Genomic DNA, 17,880 nt, shown 5'->3' on the forward strand with positions numbered 1-17,880 from the left:
TGCCTTTGGAGGCTTCTCAGCACTTGGAACTATAGCTTGTTTGTGGAGGCCGGAGGCTGTCTGTGTAAGTGGACACCTCCACCACATACACATTTTTCACTTTCATTATGTGTATAGATAGATATAGTGGGCTTAATTGTCTGTTGTATTTTGTCCTCCTGAATTCATCCAGCCTAATGGAAGACTAAGGTGTGCATCTATGGACCCTTCCAGACAGACCCTATATTCCAGGATCTGATCCCAGGTTTTCTGCTTTAAATTGGATTATATGAATCCACACTGACAGATAATCTGGGATAAACAGAAAACCTGGGATCAGATCCTGTTTGGAAGGGCCTTATGCTACAGAATCCATGCAATTTGCCCCCACTTGAATGGCCAAGGCACACTACTATGGAATCCTGGGAGTTGTTGTTGGACAAGGCCTTCTCAGCCAAGATCATGGGGTCACTGTATCAAGCCATGGCAGCCACAGTGACAAAGAGCCCTGTAGCATCCTCACGGCAAACCAATTTATTATAGCCTGGAATGTTATCCACTTCTGATAGGGACATTGATGCAGCACACAAGAGTGAGTGGTATGCTGGGAGTATATAAACAAAGAGATAATGGGAAAATTCAGGGTAAGTAAGCCTAGAGGAACAGAAGAAGAAGTGAACTATAATTCTGGGCTCCAGGAATTGACTTTTGTGGACCACAGCTCCCAGCATTGGGGATTCTGGAGCTGAAGCCCAAAAGAGGCAGCTTTTCCATTCCCGGAACTGGTCCTGAGCTCTCATTGCCCTCCATGGTTGGTTAAGTTGCTTCCAGGATCCTTAGCTGAGGACTTCTGCTGGACCCTATGACTTTTAGAAAACTGGAGATGTAATTGATTGTCTCATCCAAGTCCTAAGCAGAGCTGGCCCTGCTTAGCTTCCAAGAACAGATGGTTTCTGGTGCCTTTTAGGGTATTTTGTTATGAAAGGAAGTCATTACATGTGTGGCAATCTGACCTGAAGAGATGGCGGTGGTGTCTCCAAAGGCTCTCTAGTTCTGCCTGAGGGCCCTTCCAGACAGGCCTTATATCCAAGTATCTGAGCCCAGGTTTTCTGTTTATCCCAAATTATCTGGCAGTGTGGACTCATATAATCCAGTTCAAAGCAGAAAACCTGGGATCAGTTCCTGGGATATATGGCCTGTCTGGAAAGGCCCTGAGAGGTATGATGGAACACAAACACCACCCTTGTAGTTTTAGCTTGGAGCTTTGAATACATTTTAAGGATTTTATTAATTTTTTAATGAATACCACAGATGTTTAATTCTATTTTAAGGTTTGTATATATTTTGGATTTTTCATTGTATGGAAGATGCTTTTAATGTGAGCCACTTGGAGTCTCCTTTGTGGAGAGAAAAAGCCGGGTATAAAATAATAATAATAATAATAATAATAATAATAATAATAATAATAATGTCTGTGGTATCTGCTGAGGTTTGGTCCCAGCACCCCTATGGATACGAAAAGCTAGGGGTGCTCAAGTCCCATTATGTACCAGTAAAGGATGTCCTGAATATTTACACAGGACAGGAAGGCAAGGCCATCTTAGCTCCATTGAGACCAAAGCCCCTTCCACACAGCTGCATAAAATCCCACATTATCTGCTTTGAACTGGGTTATATGGCTGTGTGGATTCAGATAACCCAGGGCCCTTCCACACAGCCCTATATCCCAGAATATCAAGGCAGAAAAAAACACAATATCTGCTTTGAACTGGGTTATCTGAGTCCATACTCGGATAATGTGGGATTTTCTGCCTTGATATTCTGGGATATAGGCTGTACGGAAGGGCCCTTTCCCCACAGCCCTGTACCCCAGGAAATCAAGGCAGGAAATCCCATTTGAGTGTGGACTCAAATAACCAAGTTCAAAGCAGATATTGTAGGATTTTTTGCCTTGATATTCTGGGATATAGGACTGTGTGGAAGGGCCCTGGATCCCGCTAAGAGCCCTTCCACACTGCCCCTTTATTCCAGGATCTAATCCCACATTTTCTGGGATTATTTGTTGTCTGGCAGATGGTACAGGGTGACAAAGACAAGGACAAACAGAGTGAAGGATAGTTTTTATCCTAGAGCTATGGCTATGTTGAACTCTGTGGTTTCGCATTGATGTGACATTGGAGGCTGTGTGGTGGCAGCGTGGAGGGATGAATGTGTTGTTTTGTGGTGTGTGCAGGGGGTGGGGTATGTAATTTCGTTGTGCAATAGCAAATACAGCTATTCTATTCTTATCCCAAGTTATCTGGCAGTGGGGACTCAGGGCCCTTCCCCACAGCCATGTAACCCAGGGCCCTTCCACACAGCCCTATATCCCAGAATACCAAGGCAGAAAATCCCACAATATCTGTTTTGAACTAGATAAGCTGAGTCCATACTGCCTTATATTTCAGTTCAAAGCAATTTCCTCCAACTTCTGGGAGTTGAAGGCCAGAAAGAATGGGAAGACAAGCTACTGCTGTAGGTCCACTACTTACAGGAGAGCACCACTTTTCACCCAGAGTGAGCCCTCCTCCTCCTCTCCTGATCCAAGGCAAGGGGCTGTTATCTCCCTTTGAAGAGTCTGGGAGACTTGGCTGGAGAGACTGGAGAGTCCAAGCTCAGCCTTATCTCCCGCCTGCCTCACACCTTTCTCTCTCTCCCTCCCTCTCTCTCTTTTGGTTCAACAAAACACATACACATGTGATGTGTTGATCTGATTGGGACTAAACCCCATCAGATCAGATCAGGCCCTCCAAGCCTTGGCCAATGTTTAACTCCGATGGCTCCTCTCTTCCTCCCCGGCTTCCTCCCCCCTTCGCCTTCCCCACTTGCAAATTAATCATCCAGCGCGCAGTCGGCGCCAGGGGAGATTTATCGCACTGGGGGGGGGGGGGGGAGAGGCGGCCTTCGCACCTCTCCCCCTTTGATCTCAGCTTAGCTCGGCCTCCCTTCTCCAGACCAGGCCAAAGCAGGGTCCCTTCACATTGGGGTTGGGGGTACAGCTGTAGGGCCCACGAGGATGAAGTGGGGAAACTGGAGGGGGCACAAAACCCGGTTGGCAAAACCGACTGGGCATACTTTGCTTTTTCCCTTTCTCTTTTTTTTTCTTTCCCTTGTCTTCTTTCTCTTCTTCACTCCCTTTCTTTCCTCCAAACCTTCTTTCCTTCTTTCCTTCTTCCCTCTTCTCCTTCCTCCTGATCCAATAATTTTCTTTATCTCAACTTTTCTCCTCTGTCTCTTCCTTTCTTTGCTGGTTGTTTTCCTTCTATTTCTCTTTCTCCTCCTCCTCTCCTCTTCTCCTCCTCCACCATCTCCATCTCCTCCATCTCCTTCTTCCCCTCTCCTTCATCCATCTCCCCTCCTCCATCTCCATCTCCTTCATCTTCTCCTCCATTTCCTCCTCCCCTCCTCCATCCCCATCTCCTCCTCCATCTCCTCCACCTTCTCCTTCTCCTCCAACTCCTACTCAATCTCCTCCATCTCCTCCTTCTCCTCCTTTCTCTCCCCTTCCTCCATCTCTTCATCTCCTTCATCTCCAACTCTTCCTCCTTCTCCCCTGCTCCACCCCCTCCTCCATCTCCATCTTCTCTTTCACCTCCATCTCCATGTCCTCCTGCATTTCCTCCACAATCTCCATCTCCTCCCCCTCCATCTCCTCCTCCTTCTCTCCTCCTCCATCCCCATCTCCTTCTCCTCCATCTCCTCCTTCATCTCCATCTCCTTCTTCTCCTCCTTCCCCTCCCCTCCTCCATGTCCTCCACCTTCACCTTCACCTCCTCCTCCTTCTCCCTTGCTCCATCCCCTCCTCCATCTCCATTTCCTCCTCTTCCTTCTCCCCTCCTCCATCCCGCCTCCATCTCCATTTCCTCCTTCTCAATCTCCTCCATCTCCTCTTTCTTCTTCCCCCTCCCCCCTCCATCTCCTCCTGCTCGTTCTCCTCCATCTCCATCTCGCCTTCCTCCATCTCTGTCTCCTCCTCCATCTTAATCTTCATCTCCTCCTCCTCCATCTCCTACTTCATCTCCTTCCTCCTCTTCCTCCTCCTCCTCAATTTCCTTCTCCATCTCCGTCTTCATTTCTATCCTACCTTTCTCCCCATAGGGACTCAAGGTCGCTAACAATAACATGACATCACTTTTTCCTCACTCTTTCCCCATCTCCTCTTCTTTAATTGGACTTCTACTCTCCTCTTTCTGCTCCTTCCTGACTTTTTTATTCCTCCCCCTCTTCCTTCCTCTTCTTCCTCCTGGTCATTTTCTTTGTCCCAGCTTTTCTCCTCTCTCTCTTACTTTCTATGCTGGATGTTTTCCTTCCATTTCTCTTTCTCTCCTTCCTCAACAACTTCTTATTCTTCTCCACTTTATTTCTATCTCTCCCCATAGGGACTCAAGGCCACTAACAATAACATGATACCACTTCTTCTCCACTCTTTCTCCGTCTCTTCTTCTTTGCTTGACTGACTGCTTTCTACTCTTGTCTTTCTGTTCCTTCCCTCCTTCTCTCACTTCCTTCTCGCCTTTCTTCCTCCCTCCTCTCTTTTCTTTCCTTCCGCTGGGTGAATTCAGAATTAAAACAGTTTGAGTCCACTTTAACTGCCACGGCCCAAGGCTACAGACTCGTGGAAGTGGTAGTTTTACAAGGTCTTTAACCTAAGAGTGAGAGTGCCTTGCCAAACTGCACACCCCAAGATTCAATGGCATAGAGCCGTGGCAGCTGAAGCGCTATCAATCTGCATTCATTCTGCAGTGTAGATGCGCCTTCCCTTCTTCCCCCTCCCCCTTTCTTTCTGCTCCTATCTTTCTTTTCTCATTTCTTCCTCCTCCTTTCTCCTCTTCCTCCCCTTTTGCTCTGCTTTCCCCTACTCCTTGGAAGGAGAGGGAAGAGGAAGAGGAGAAAGAAAAGGGAGGTGGGGAAGAAGGGAAGAAAAAAAAAGGAAGAAAGAAGCAGATATAAAGGCAGGAGGAAGAAAAGGAATGAAGGAGGAAAACGATACGGAAAGAGTGGAAGGGAGGGAAGGAGGGAGGAATAGAATGCAGCAGTCAAGCAAAGATGAGGAAGTAGAGAAAGAGAGAGGGAGAAGTAGAGAAGGGAGGAGGAAAGAAAAGGAAAGGAAGGGGAGGGGAAAAGGAAAGGAAAGGAAGGAAACCAACCCGGAAAGGAAGAGACAGAAGAAAGAAGTAGAGATAAAGAAGATGAACGCATCAGAAGGAAAGGAAAGTAAGAGAGAGGAAGGAAGGAAGGAAGGAAGGAAGGAAGGAAGGAAGGAAGGAAGGAAGGAAGGAAGGAAGGATGTTGAGCAAAGAAGAGGAAGCAAGCAGAGAAAAGTTTGGCAAAAGCCGAGGAAGGAGTATATGAGCCATAGAAAGAGAGATAGAGAGAAGAAAAACTTGGGGACCTTTGGAGACTAAAGTTTTCTTTCTTTTTTTTAGGGAAAAAACAAACGAGACATACGTTTCTCACTTCTTGGGTGAATATCTTCTCCTCTAAAGGGGAGAGAGCATCCATTTATTCACACCGGAAGCGGAAATTGGTTTTTGGAGGGATATTACATTCTCAGCCCAGGCTGGATCTAACTGGGCCGTATAATGCTGACATTCAAACTGCCTTACATGGAAAGGCGAAGCCATGTGGTGCGTCTGTACTGTCGAAATAAGGCGGGTTGACTCTCCCTGAATGGCCATGATTCAATGCTATGAAGTACTGTGACTTGCAGCCATGGCAGTTCAAGTGTCAAACTGAATTAATTCTAATAACATTATTATTATAATTACAATTAAAATGAATAATGTTATTAGAATTAATTATTATATAATAATTCTAATACTAATTATTAATCATTATGCATTCTACAACCATTATTCATTCTAATAACATTATTAATAATGTTATTAGAATTAATAATTGAAAATGTTTTTATTATTTTATGATTTTTCATACAGTTAGCAATGCATAACAGCACAGACCTTGACATCCTATAACTCACTGTAGATGACTATTTACAGTTTTGGAACAAAGTTTCAAGTTCTGTTTGTACTTTCCTTTTCAATATGGATCATTAGTTTCCTCTTGAATCCCACATATTGTTGTAATAATAATATCCTTTTATTATTAGAATAATAGTATTCTATCATCATTATTAGAATTAATAATAATAACACCTCATAAAGGGGAACAGGGCCAATCAGTCCCCTACCCCACCCCCACCAAAAAAAAGATTACTTGCTTGATTTGGAGAAGTTTCCCCTCTTTTCCCTCCCCTTCGATCGGTCTCCTGTGGGAGTTGTAGTTTTACAAGGTCTTTTCTGCCTCCCCTACATTACGAGGTGTAGTTTGAGGAGCCCTAGCTCTCTTTGGACAGAGAAAGTGCAAAACCTTTGCAAACTGCAACTGCCAGGATGCCAGAGCAGTTCAGGTGGGGGCCAAATCGCATTCATTCTACAGGGCAGCTGGAAGTGAGGCCCATTGGAGTCGAGGGGCTTTACTTCCAAGGGGAGAAAGAGGGCCTTAGGATGCTAGTCTCAGGCTGGCTGTTCTTGAAATAGTTCCTCTTGCGTGGGCTAATGTTTTCCCTTTCCTTCGGAGACTTTTGTTTTGCTGCATTCCCTTCTTTCTCTCTTTCTCCCGGATCTCTTCAAGGGGACTCAAGAAGAGATTTGGAGGAAAGCGACTCACTTTTCCTCGCCGACCCTTCCCCTCCCCTCCTGGCGCCAAAGGGCTCTTAGCCCCGGGCCTCCAGAAAATGCAACTGTCCCAAGAACTAATCGCGTTAAAGGTCCCACTCCTCTCTCAGACCTCTTTTCTGTAGGCTCCTGACACACTCACACACGCACGTGGGAATCATTCTACACGGGTCTTTCCGACCCAGAACCCTTCCTCGGCCTTTGATCCACCAAGGGAGCCCCCTCACCCTTGAGACCCCTAGGCGAAGGTCTCGAATTGAGCTAAAAACAGGAGATTATTATTATTAGCAATAATAATCCATTATGCCACCCTAGACCCATTAATCATCGCTTCCTCCCAACTGATGCCATCCTCCATATCTTATCAATTAAAATAAAGGCAATGTATTATTAATATTAATATTAGTAATATTAATAATAATAGTCCTCGACTCATTTCATGCCATCCTATACCCATTGCTCATTGCTGCCTCCCAACTCATGCCATCCTCCATATCTTGTATATCAATTGAGATAAAGGCAGGATAGTATTAATACTAATACTAATAATAATAATAATCGACCAATTTCATGCCATCCCAGACCCATTGCTCATCACTGCCTCCCAAGTCATGCCATCCTCCATATCTTGTATATCAATTGAGATAAAGGCAGGATAGTATTAATAATAATAATAATAATAATAATAATCGACCAATTTCATGCCATCCTAGACCCATTGCTCATTGCTGCCTCCCAACTCATGCCATCCTCCATATCTTGTATATCAATTGAGATAAAGGCAGGATAGTATTAATACTAATACTACTAATAATAATAATCGACCAATTTCATGCCATCCCAGACCCATTGCTCATCACTGCCTCCCAACTCATGCCATCCTCCATATCTTGTATATCAATTGAGATAAAGGCAGGATATTATCAATAAAAGTTATGGTAATAGTCCTAGACCCATTTCATGTCCTCCTCCATTCATTGCTTATTGCTGCCTCCCAATTTGTGCCCTCCTCGCTTTGGCATCCTCCGAAAGATCCCGTGTGACTGGCAGAAGATCACATCTCCCAAGTCCCCAGCCAGAAGGCACAAGTGCCCACCTCGCTTCTGCATGCCAAGGACTCATTCCCAGCAAACCACTTGGCAACTCTATAATATGCCCTGGCAGAAGGAGGGAGCGAGGACAGGAGCGGGGGGGGGGGGTTAGGGGCACCCAGTGAACACTTCCTGCCACCCTGGAGAAATAAGACCCTTCTAATGCTCCCGTGAGGCATTCCACGCGAGATTTTTGCCCACTCACCTCCGTGGATGTCTCTCTCTAGGCATCTTTGCGCTCTCTAAGGCAAGGCTCTCTGTTGGGAAAGTTGGGGGGGGGGGGGGAGAAAGAGAGAGAGAAAGAGAGAGAGAGAAATGCGAGCGCTCATCCTTCAAGGGGGGGAGAAGGAGGGGAAGGGAAAGCCCACCCGATCGTCCCATCCATCTGGAGGCAAAAGAAAAGAAAAGAGAGATCCTTGAACACATGCCCTTGAAGGAATGTTTTCTCTGAGTCTGCTTTTGGGACGCAATGCGAAATAGAAATCATTCTGATGATTAATTTGCTGTCGAGGTTGATGCACAGTTGAACACTTTTCCATTATTATTATTATTATTATTATTATTATTATTATTGTGGAAGGTTGAAGCACACAAGTGGGAAAGTGGGAGAAATACACGCGGGAGTGTGGAAGAAACTCTCCTCAACCTCCTTTTTCTCTCCTTCTGACTCTTTCTTCCAGGAGGCGAGGAAATGAAAACCCAGCCTAAGGAAATAATAATAATAATAATAATAATAATAATAATAATAAGTCAGCCTAAGCCATTTAGAATCCATATTCAAGGGGAATGTGTGCATCTTGGTCAGGCCCCTAGCCAGGATTTCGTTTGGGGGGGGGGGCTAAATTTTTTTCAGGTGGGGTTTCGGGGGGGGGGCTGAGTCTGAGTGAAAGAGGGTCTAGCCTAGCAAACCTTTTGTATCGTTACCCCAATACCCCCATGCATACGGGATATATTGAGTATGGTGATCAGATCATTATATGAATAAACATAACAGTTTAAATAATGCACCAGTAAGGCCTTTTCGCGAACCACCATGAGAATTTCGGGGGGGGGGGTGTGAAGCCCCTCAAGCCCCCCCCCCCCCACATGCCTGATCTTGGTGTTCTAACATAGTCCTTCACACCAAAATACTACTACAAAATAATAATAATAATAATAATAATAATAATAATAATAATAGGTCAGCCCGAGCCACTTAGGTCCCACGTTGTGTTCCAACACAGACCCCCACACCAAAATACTATTAATACTACTACTACTACTAATAATAATACCGTAATAATAACACTATGTAATATAACAATATAATGTAATAATAATATAATAATATAACAATACAATAATACAAAAAACCCACACCAACATACTACTACCACTAATAATAATACCGTAATAATAACACCATGTAACACGGTTTTTGTTCCTGGGTTAGAAATGTCATTTCCTAATTGGTTCTATCATAACATCATGGAAAAACGTTGATTCAACTGCACGAACTTTGTCTTCGCGGGACATCCTGCTCGAGCACATTTGGCTCTAGCTTTTCAACGACCATCTCGTTGAGTCTCTCAACCAATTCAGCCTCGTTTGGGGAAGTTCCCGGAGTGGAAAGGCTCCTTTCGAAGTCAAGACCGCTCAGTGAAACAGGAAAGAACACTTTCAAACCAGGAACAGATTTTTTTAAAACTTACACAATGTCATCATAATAATAGCTCAACCCGAGTCACTTATTTAAGGAGAATGCGTGCTTCTTGGTGTTCCAACACAGACCCCCCCCCCCCAATACCAAAATAATAATAATAGCTCAGCCCGAGCCAGGTGTATTTAATTTATTTAATGGGAATGTATGCTCCAATACACACCAAAAGAATAATAATAATAATAATAATAATAATAACAATAATATACCTCTAATATCCTAGGCCCTTGGGAACAGCCTCATATTCAGAGAGGAATCCCAGACACTTGGACGTAATAGTGCATGTGTGCTGTGTTGTTATGTAGATGCATCTATATAATATAATATAATATAATATAATATAATATAATATAATATAATATAATATAATATAATATAATATAATATAATAAGAAGAGACCCCCCACACCAAAATACTATTACTAATAATAGTTATACGCTAATAATAACACTATGTTTTTATTCCTGGGGTATAAATGTCATTTCCTAATTGGTTCTAATAGTGCAAGTGTGCTGGGTTGTTATGTATATGCATCTATATAATAATTATATTATATTAATAATGTAATAATTATATTATATTGTATCATATTAATATAATAATATACTTATATTGTTATATAATACAATAATAATAATAATAATAATAATAATAATAATAATAATAATAATAATAATAATAATGGATAACCAGGGGGGTGAGAGAAAGAAACTTCAACTCTGTTTGTAGAAAGTGTTGGAGAAGTTTCTTTCCCCCACTCCCTCCACTGCTGGGGGCTAATCTGGGGTTTCTTGGGCGCCCCCTAGAGGCGTCTGCTTTGGCGGCTCGCGCTGTTCCTCTCGCCTTCACTTGCTGCCTTTGGCTCTAGCAGCGGCGGCGGCTGTTCCCGGCTGTTCCCTCCCCTCGACCCCCTCCCTCGCCTCCTCCCCTCCCTCGCCTGTGCTCCTGTTGACATCTTCGCTGGGGCTCCGGCGGCGTGACCGCGTCCGACACCTTCTCTCTCTCTCTCTCTCTCCCTCTCTCTCTCTCTTTCCTTCCTTCCTCCCCCCACCCCAGAACTCGGCCGGGTTCCCCCTCCGCGCGAGCTGTCAAAACCACGCCTATGGAGCCACACAATTGGTCCGAAAGCGTCAAAGAGCCAATCAAGGATGCCGCCGCTGCCCTCCAACCTCACACGCGGCGGCCATACAATCCGGAGCGAGGCAGCGGCGGAGCGAGAGAGGCACGCGTTGACCCACGGCGAAGGAGCTCTCCTCCTGTGCCTCCTCGTCCCTCCTTCTCTCCCTTCTACTACTTCTTCTTCTTCGGCTCTCTTCCTCCGCCGGAGACGAAGGGAGCCAGCCAGAAGCAACCGCGCGGCCTTTTGGAAACGGCCAAGATCTTGACTGCTCCTCGCTTTTTCTTTTCTTCCCCTCTGCTTTGCGAGCGAGGCTCGAAAGGCAACAAGAGGGAAAGGAAGTTAAAGCAGGGCAAGGCTTCAAGTCGGGGAGGGGGAAACGGAAGCTTCGGGATCTGGAGAAGAGAGAGGCGAAGGAAGGAAGGAAAGGAAGGAAGGAGGGCAGGAAGGAGGAAGAGCTCTGCGACCAAAGAGAGAAGATTTGATCCAATTCCTTCGACTTTCCCCGAAGTCCCTGCGAGTGTGATGCCTTTGTCGCGGAGTGTTTCGGTTCTTTAAATCCGGGAGGAGGCTTGAAAGCGATTTGCCCAACTTGCCATGCTTTCCAGCCGGGACTTAAGTTCGAGTCCCGCGTTTGGGAGGTTGTAGGAAAGCTTCCTCCTCTTCCCCAGCCTGCCTCCTTCCTTCCCTCCTTCCTTCCTTCTTTGCGTCTTCGCTGCCTTCCTTCCCGCTTCTGCTGCGCCTCCTATGAGCCCCCGAGGCCGTCCTGGCGGGGCCTGCCCATGAGAGAGCCCGTGTGGTTGCCCCCCGGCTCCAGCATGGCCTACCACCCCTTCCTGCCCCACCGGGGCCCGGACTTCGCCATGAGCGCCGTCCTGGGCCACCCGCCGCCCTTCTTCCCGGCCCTGGCTTTGCCCCCCGGCGCCGCCACCGCCCTCTCCTTGCCCGGCGCCCTGGCCAAGCCCCTCATGGAACAGCTGGTGGGCGCCGCCGACGCCGGCATGCCCTTCTCGGCCCTGGGCAGCCAGGCCGCCGCCGCCGCCGCCCACCTCCGAGGGCCCCTCAAGAGCCTGGAGCCCGAGGAGGAGGCGCCCGTCGAGGACGACCCCAAAGTCCACCTGGAAGCCAAGGAGCTCTGGGAGCAGTTCCACAAGCGGGGCACCGAGATGGTCATCACCAAGTCCGGCAGGTAAGGCCCAGCCAGGGGCAGAGAGAGGTGCCGCTCAGCCCCAAACCTCACACCCACACTCACACCCCCTAAAGGTCCAGGTGGAAACTTCGAAATCCACCTAGCTAGCTACCCGTCTATTTAAAGGTCTAACTACCTTACCATGTATCTATCTATCTATCTATCTATCTATCTATCTATCTATCAGCATATTTATTTAAATATCTACCCAACTACCTACCTACCTACCTACCTACCTACCTATCTATCTACATGTCTATTTAAATATCTACCTAACCACCAACACATCTATCTACCTATCTATCTGTTTAAGGGTCTACCTACCTTCCTACATAGCTATCTGCATATCTATCTAAATATCTACCCAATTACCTACATATCTACCTACCTACCTACCTACATATTTAAATGTCTACCTACCTTCCTGCGTATCTATCTGCATATCTATTTAACTGCCTACATATCTACCTACCTACCTACATATTTAAATGTCAACCTACCTTCCTACATATCTACCTACCTACCTTCCAACACATTTAAATGTCTACCTGCCTACCTTCCTACATATCTATAGATATATCTATATATCTATCTACACGTCTATTTAAATATCTACCTAACCACCAACACATCTATCTACCTACCTACCTATCTATTTAAAGGTCTACCTACCTTCCTACACATCTATCTGCATATCTTTTTAAATATCTACCCAAATGCCTACATATCTATCTACCTAACTACCTACCTATTTAAATGTCCACTTACCTTCCTATCTATCTGTCTGTCTGTCTACCTATTTTAAATGTCTACCTATCTTCCTACATATCTATCTGTCTATTTAAATATCTACCTAACTACCTACATATCTACCTACCTATCTATAATAATAATAATAATAATAATAATAATAATTTTATTTTTACCCACCTCTCCCCAGGTGGGTTACAAAACAACTAAAAACATGAACATTGCAAAAATTCAACAAATATACATATTTCTATTTAAAAAATCCACACTAAAACTGCATTTCTATAAAATACATATTAAAATACACAAAGCCTTCCTTCCTTCCTACATATCTACCTACCTACCTCCATATCTATTTAAATATCTACCTAACTACCTACATATCAACCTACCTACATGTCTACCTACCTATTTAAATGCCTGCCTACCTTCCAACTTATTGATCTACATGTCTATTGAAATATCTACCTAACTACCTACCTGTCTACCTACATTTCTACCCACCTGTTTAAATGTCTACCTTCCTTCCTACATATCTACTGAAATATCTACTTAACTACCTACATATATACCTAGATACCTACCTGCCTACATATCTATCTTCCAACATATCTATCAATCATTTATTTACCTACTTATCTATTGAAATATCTACCTAACTACTTGTGTAAATAGGTGTGTATACCTACATATCTGTCATTTATCTACATACATATCTATTAAAATCTGTACCTACCTACTTACCTATCAAGCTATCTCTTTTATTTGTATTTCTTAACTGGCTTTCTATCCCGCCTTCTTCCCCATAGGACTTAAGGCGGCTAACAATAACGTGAATACAGAAATCATCACCATAAAGCACACAATTAAATATGTGTGCCATGGATATAAACTTAAAATACCGTATCTATCTATCCATCTATCTATGTATCTACATCTCTCTCTTGGTAGGAGCTTTCTAGCCCTTCTGGTTCTCCAATATTTTATTTTTTTTTGAAGGGGAGGGATCAGGGATTGACCTGGGAAAAGCCTGGCCTGGTTCACCCGAGGCCACTCCACCTGGTGCCTTTCCACCCGAGGAAACCCTGGGGGGGGGGGGTATCTCCCAAAGAAATCTGTCTCTCTCTCTCTATGGGATCTCTCTCTAAAAGTCATACATCTTGGGGGAGAGCTTGGAAGCCCTACCACCTCGCCATAGAACTTTCCAAGTTTTTTTTGGGGGGGGGGGGTTAACCTGGGAAGAGCACAGAGTGAGCAAGAGAGGGATGCCTTCCCGCGCATGCGCACTAGGACGCCCTCCTCTCCCCCTTCTCTTGGCTGGAAGGAGACACTTTGGCTGCAACCTGCCCTCTCGGGTGCCCAACCGGGTTGGAGAGCGAGTGTTTCCACGCTCATACATACACACACACGTATATGCACGTGTAGTCTCCTTCCATGTCAACATCCCCATGGAAAGTCTGCAGAAAGTCCACATTCAGGTTGAATGCCCTTCAAAAACTCCAGATAGTAGATAATATAATCTCCTCTCCAGATAATGTGTCCTTAAAATCTCCAGACTAAAGGCATTGAAAGATCTCCAGATAGTATAGCCTTGGAAAGTCTCCAGATTGTGTGCATCTGGAGACTTCTAAACAAAACACAAACCTCCTTATGTACTGTCCAAGGCTTTCATGGCCTTGGACAGTACACTGGGTTGTTGTGAGTTTTTCGGCCTGTATGGCCGTGTTCCAGAAGCATTCTCTCCTGACGTTTCGCTTGCATCTATGGCAAGCATCCTCAGAGGTTGTGAAGTCTACTTACCTTCCAGACCTCACAACCTCAGAGGATGCCTGCCTTAGATGCAGGCGAAACGTCAGGAGAGAATGCTTCTGGAATACGGCCACACAGCCCAGAAAACTCACCACAACCAAACCGCCAGATCTCATGCATCTAAACGTCTACAAATTGTATACATTGAAATACATCGGGGAGATAGGGCGGCCTATAAATAAATTATTATTATTATTATTATTATTATTATTATTATTACATGCATTGAAAACTCTCCAGATTTTATGCATGTAGCCTCCTCCAGGCGATCTGTCTCTATAAGAAACTCTCCAGACTGGAGGCCTTCGGTCTTTTCGGCACCGAAAAAGCTCCAGATGTTAGCTCAAGCCTCCAGATCTTAGCTCAAGGCTCCAGATAGTATACATCAAAAGCGTCCAGGTTTCTGGCATGGAGAATCCCCAGACGCCATGCATCTAAATGTCTCCAGATCTTCTGCAGGGAAACTCTCTCCAGAGAGGGAAAGTTCCCGGTTTTGTGCAGGCAAAGTCGCCGAAATCCTCAGACGAAATCTCTGCGCCTAAAACTCTCCAGATTGTATGTCTGGAAACTCCTATGATGCCTCCTAAACCCACCCCAAGGTTGTATTCCTATACAACCTGGGGGGGGGGGGGGAAGGAATCCCACGGCAATGAATGGGACGGGCCTCCCAAGAAAAAAGGGAGACAAGACAGAGGCGGCAAAGCTCCTTCAAACTCCCGAAAGGCCTGTTTCGGAAGCCTTTTTCCTTTTGGAAATTGGAACTTTACCCGCTGGAAATCTGCTCTGAAATCGCCCCTTTTTTTGTCCAAATCCTATCCCCAAAAGGGGGGGGGGACGTGTGCACTTTCCAACAAACAGGTTTAGAATCCACGTGGTTTGTACGTGTTTTTTGTTTGTTTGTTTTTTTGCGTGGTTTTCAGGCGAAACTCTGTTTGGGGCCCACAATTTGCAACCATTCTAAAAATAATGTATTCAGGCGAAACTCGGTTAGGGGCCCACGGTTTACAATCATTCTAATAATAATAGTAGTAGTAATAATTATGCATACATATATGTGTGTGTGTGTGTGTGTATAATTATTATTATATATTCAGGCGAAACTCTGTTTGGGGCCCACTGTTTGCAACCATAATAATAATAATAATAATAATAATAATACCAGCAACAACAAAAAAAACCAGGCACACACCACGTGTCATAACATAACATAATATAACAATGACATAATAATATGGTATAGTATAGTATAGTATAGTTTTATAATATAATATCACAATGACATTATGGTGTGGTGTGGTGTGGTGTGGTGTGGTATAGTGTGGTGTGGTGTGGTATTGTATGGTATGGTACAGTAATAGAATAGAATAGAATAGAATAGAATAGAATAGAATAGAATAATGGCATAATAATATGGTATAATATAGTATAGTATAATAATATAATATCACAATGACATTATAGTATGATGTATGGTATGGCATGGTATGGTATGGTATAGTATAATAATATCATATAACAATGGCATAATAATATGGTATGGTATAGTATAATAATATAATATCACGATGACATCATAATATGGTATGGTATATAATAATAATAATAATAATAATAATAATAATATAGTAATGTCATAATAAAATAATATAGTATCGTATAATAATATAATGTAATATAATATCACATTATGGTATGGTATATTATGGTACGGTATGGTATGTATAGTATGGTATGGTATAGTATAATAATATAATATCATGATGACATAATAATATGGTATAGTATAGTATAATAATAATATAATATAATATGGTAATGGCATAAAAATAATATAGTATAATAATATCGTGTAATATAATCTAATATATAATCATCGCTCAGATAAGTATCCAAAATTGCTTCTTTTGCTTCTCTTAAACCGCTTGAAAGTGTGTTCACTGTCCTTAAAGCGGGCCTTATCTTGAGAGGCCCTATTGCAACAAGGGACATTTCTCCTCTCCAATGTCTCCTTTCCCTGGTGGTTATTAACTTCTAAAACTACCCCACCCCCCAAAAAACACGAGGAAAATACACGCCGAACATTTCCGGAAACACGGCTCGGAAAGAGAGAAAGCAAAACAATCCAACTCCAACTCGTCCCTGAACCTTCGGGAGACTTTGGATCCTTGGGCAAAAGTTTCCCCAAGCAGGATCCGGTGGGATTATGGACTCTTTGTGCTTCTTTTCCCCCCTTTCCCTCCCCTTCTGTCTAATCTAGCTTCAAACTTCAAAGCAAGTCAGCAAACTCTTGAGAAGGAAATCCCTCGCTTTGGCTTGTTTGGGAGTCAGTTGGTTTCTTTCCCTCTCCTATTTGTTCAACATCCAGATGTCATAGGCTGGAGCGTTGATCTTGCCAGGGCTTCATTGTACGAGAAAGGAGAGGAAAAGATGGGGGAAAGTGGGGGGAAAGGGATGGGGAAAGGCTCCCTGTCTCCTCCTGATCTCCTTGCTTTCCGCCTCTCTGCAGGAGAATGTTTCCTCCCTTTAAAGTCCGCTGCACCGGCCTGGATAAGAAGGCCAAGTACATCTTGCTGATGGATATTGTGGCGGCCGACGATTGTCGCTACAAGTTCCACAATTCCCGCTGGATGGTGGCCGGGAAAGCCGACCCGGAGATGCCCAAAAGGATGTACATCCACCCGGACAGTCCGGCCACCGGCGAGCAGTGGATGTCCAAAGTGGTCACTTTCCACAAGCTCAAGCTGACTAACAACATTTCGGACAAGCACGGATTCGTAAGTGTTTTCAAATTATATTGGGAAAGGAAATCGGTATTATTTATTTTAGTATTATTATTATTATTATTATTATTATTAATAATAATAATAATAATTTGAAAGTGTTATTGTAAGGGAAAAGATAAAGGTTTCCCCCTGACATTAAGACCAGGGGGTTGGTGCATTATAAAACTTCATTATTATTATTATCAATAATAATAATAATAATAATTTGAAATTGTGTTATTATAAAACTTCATTATTATTAATAATTTGAAATTGTGTTATTATAAAACTTCATTATTATTATTACTAATAATAATTTGAAATTGTGTTATTATAAAACTTCATTATTAATAATAATAATAATAATTTGAAAGTGTGTTATTATAAAACTTCATAATAATAATAATATATTGTCGAAGGCTTTCTCCGCCGGAATCACTGGGGTGCTGTGCTGTTTCCGGGCTGTACGGCCAACGCGTTCTAGCAGCATTTTCTCCTGACCTTTCGCCTGCTTCTGTGGCTCTGAAGATGCGAAAGGTCAGGAGAAAATGCTGCTATAACTTGGCCATACAGCCCGGAAACCACACAACACCCCAATAATAATCGTACTTGGCTTTATTTTGTGTTATCTTACTTTACTGTTTTGTTCTGTTCTCTTTTACTGTACTTTTTATTTTATTTTATTACTGTATGTTACTATACTTTACTGTACTGTTCTGTTCTGTATTTTACTTTATTTTATTCTCCGCTGTGTTTCGGCCTTCCCG

The 17,880-nt window shown here is 43.6% G+C and overlaps 1 protein-coding gene and 1 long non-coding RNA gene across 4 annotated transcripts in view; one reads left to right on the forward strand and one right to left on the reverse strand.

The window, feature by feature from the left end:
- Positions 1-8,212, reverse strand: part of LOC137097889 (uncharacterized) — a 29,550-nt gene extending 21,338 nt beyond the window's left edge. The window contains exon 1 of one of the 2 annotated variants that reach the window (XR_010910500.1): positions 7,992-8,212. This is a non-coding gene — a long non-coding RNA (uncharacterized lncRNA). The remainder of the gene's footprint in view (positions 1-7,991) is intronic. The other variant, XR_010910499.1, reaches the window with a different exon arrangement.
- Positions 8,213-11,088: 2,876 nt separating this feature from the next.
- Positions 11,089-17,880, forward strand: part of TBX3 (T-box transcription factor 3) — a 37,557-nt gene continuing 30,765 nt past the window's right edge. For both annotated transcript variants that reach the window (XM_060785452.2, XM_060785454.2), the window contains exons 1-2: positions 11,089-11,792; positions 16,858-17,125. In XM_060785452.2, the coding sequence (XP_060641435.2) occupies positions 11,386-11,792; positions 16,858-17,125 (675 nt within the window). In that variant the 5' untranslated portion in view covers positions 11,089-11,385. The remainder of the gene's footprint in view (positions 11,793-16,857; positions 17,126-17,880) is intronic.

Source organism: Anolis sagrei, chromosome X (genome assembly GCF_037176765.1).
Source record: "Anolis sagrei isolate rAnoSag1 chromosome X, rAnoSag1.mat, whole genome shotgun sequence".
NCBI classification, from domain to species: domain Eukaryota; kingdom Metazoa; phylum Chordata; class Lepidosauria; order Squamata; family Dactyloidae; genus Anolis; species Anolis sagrei.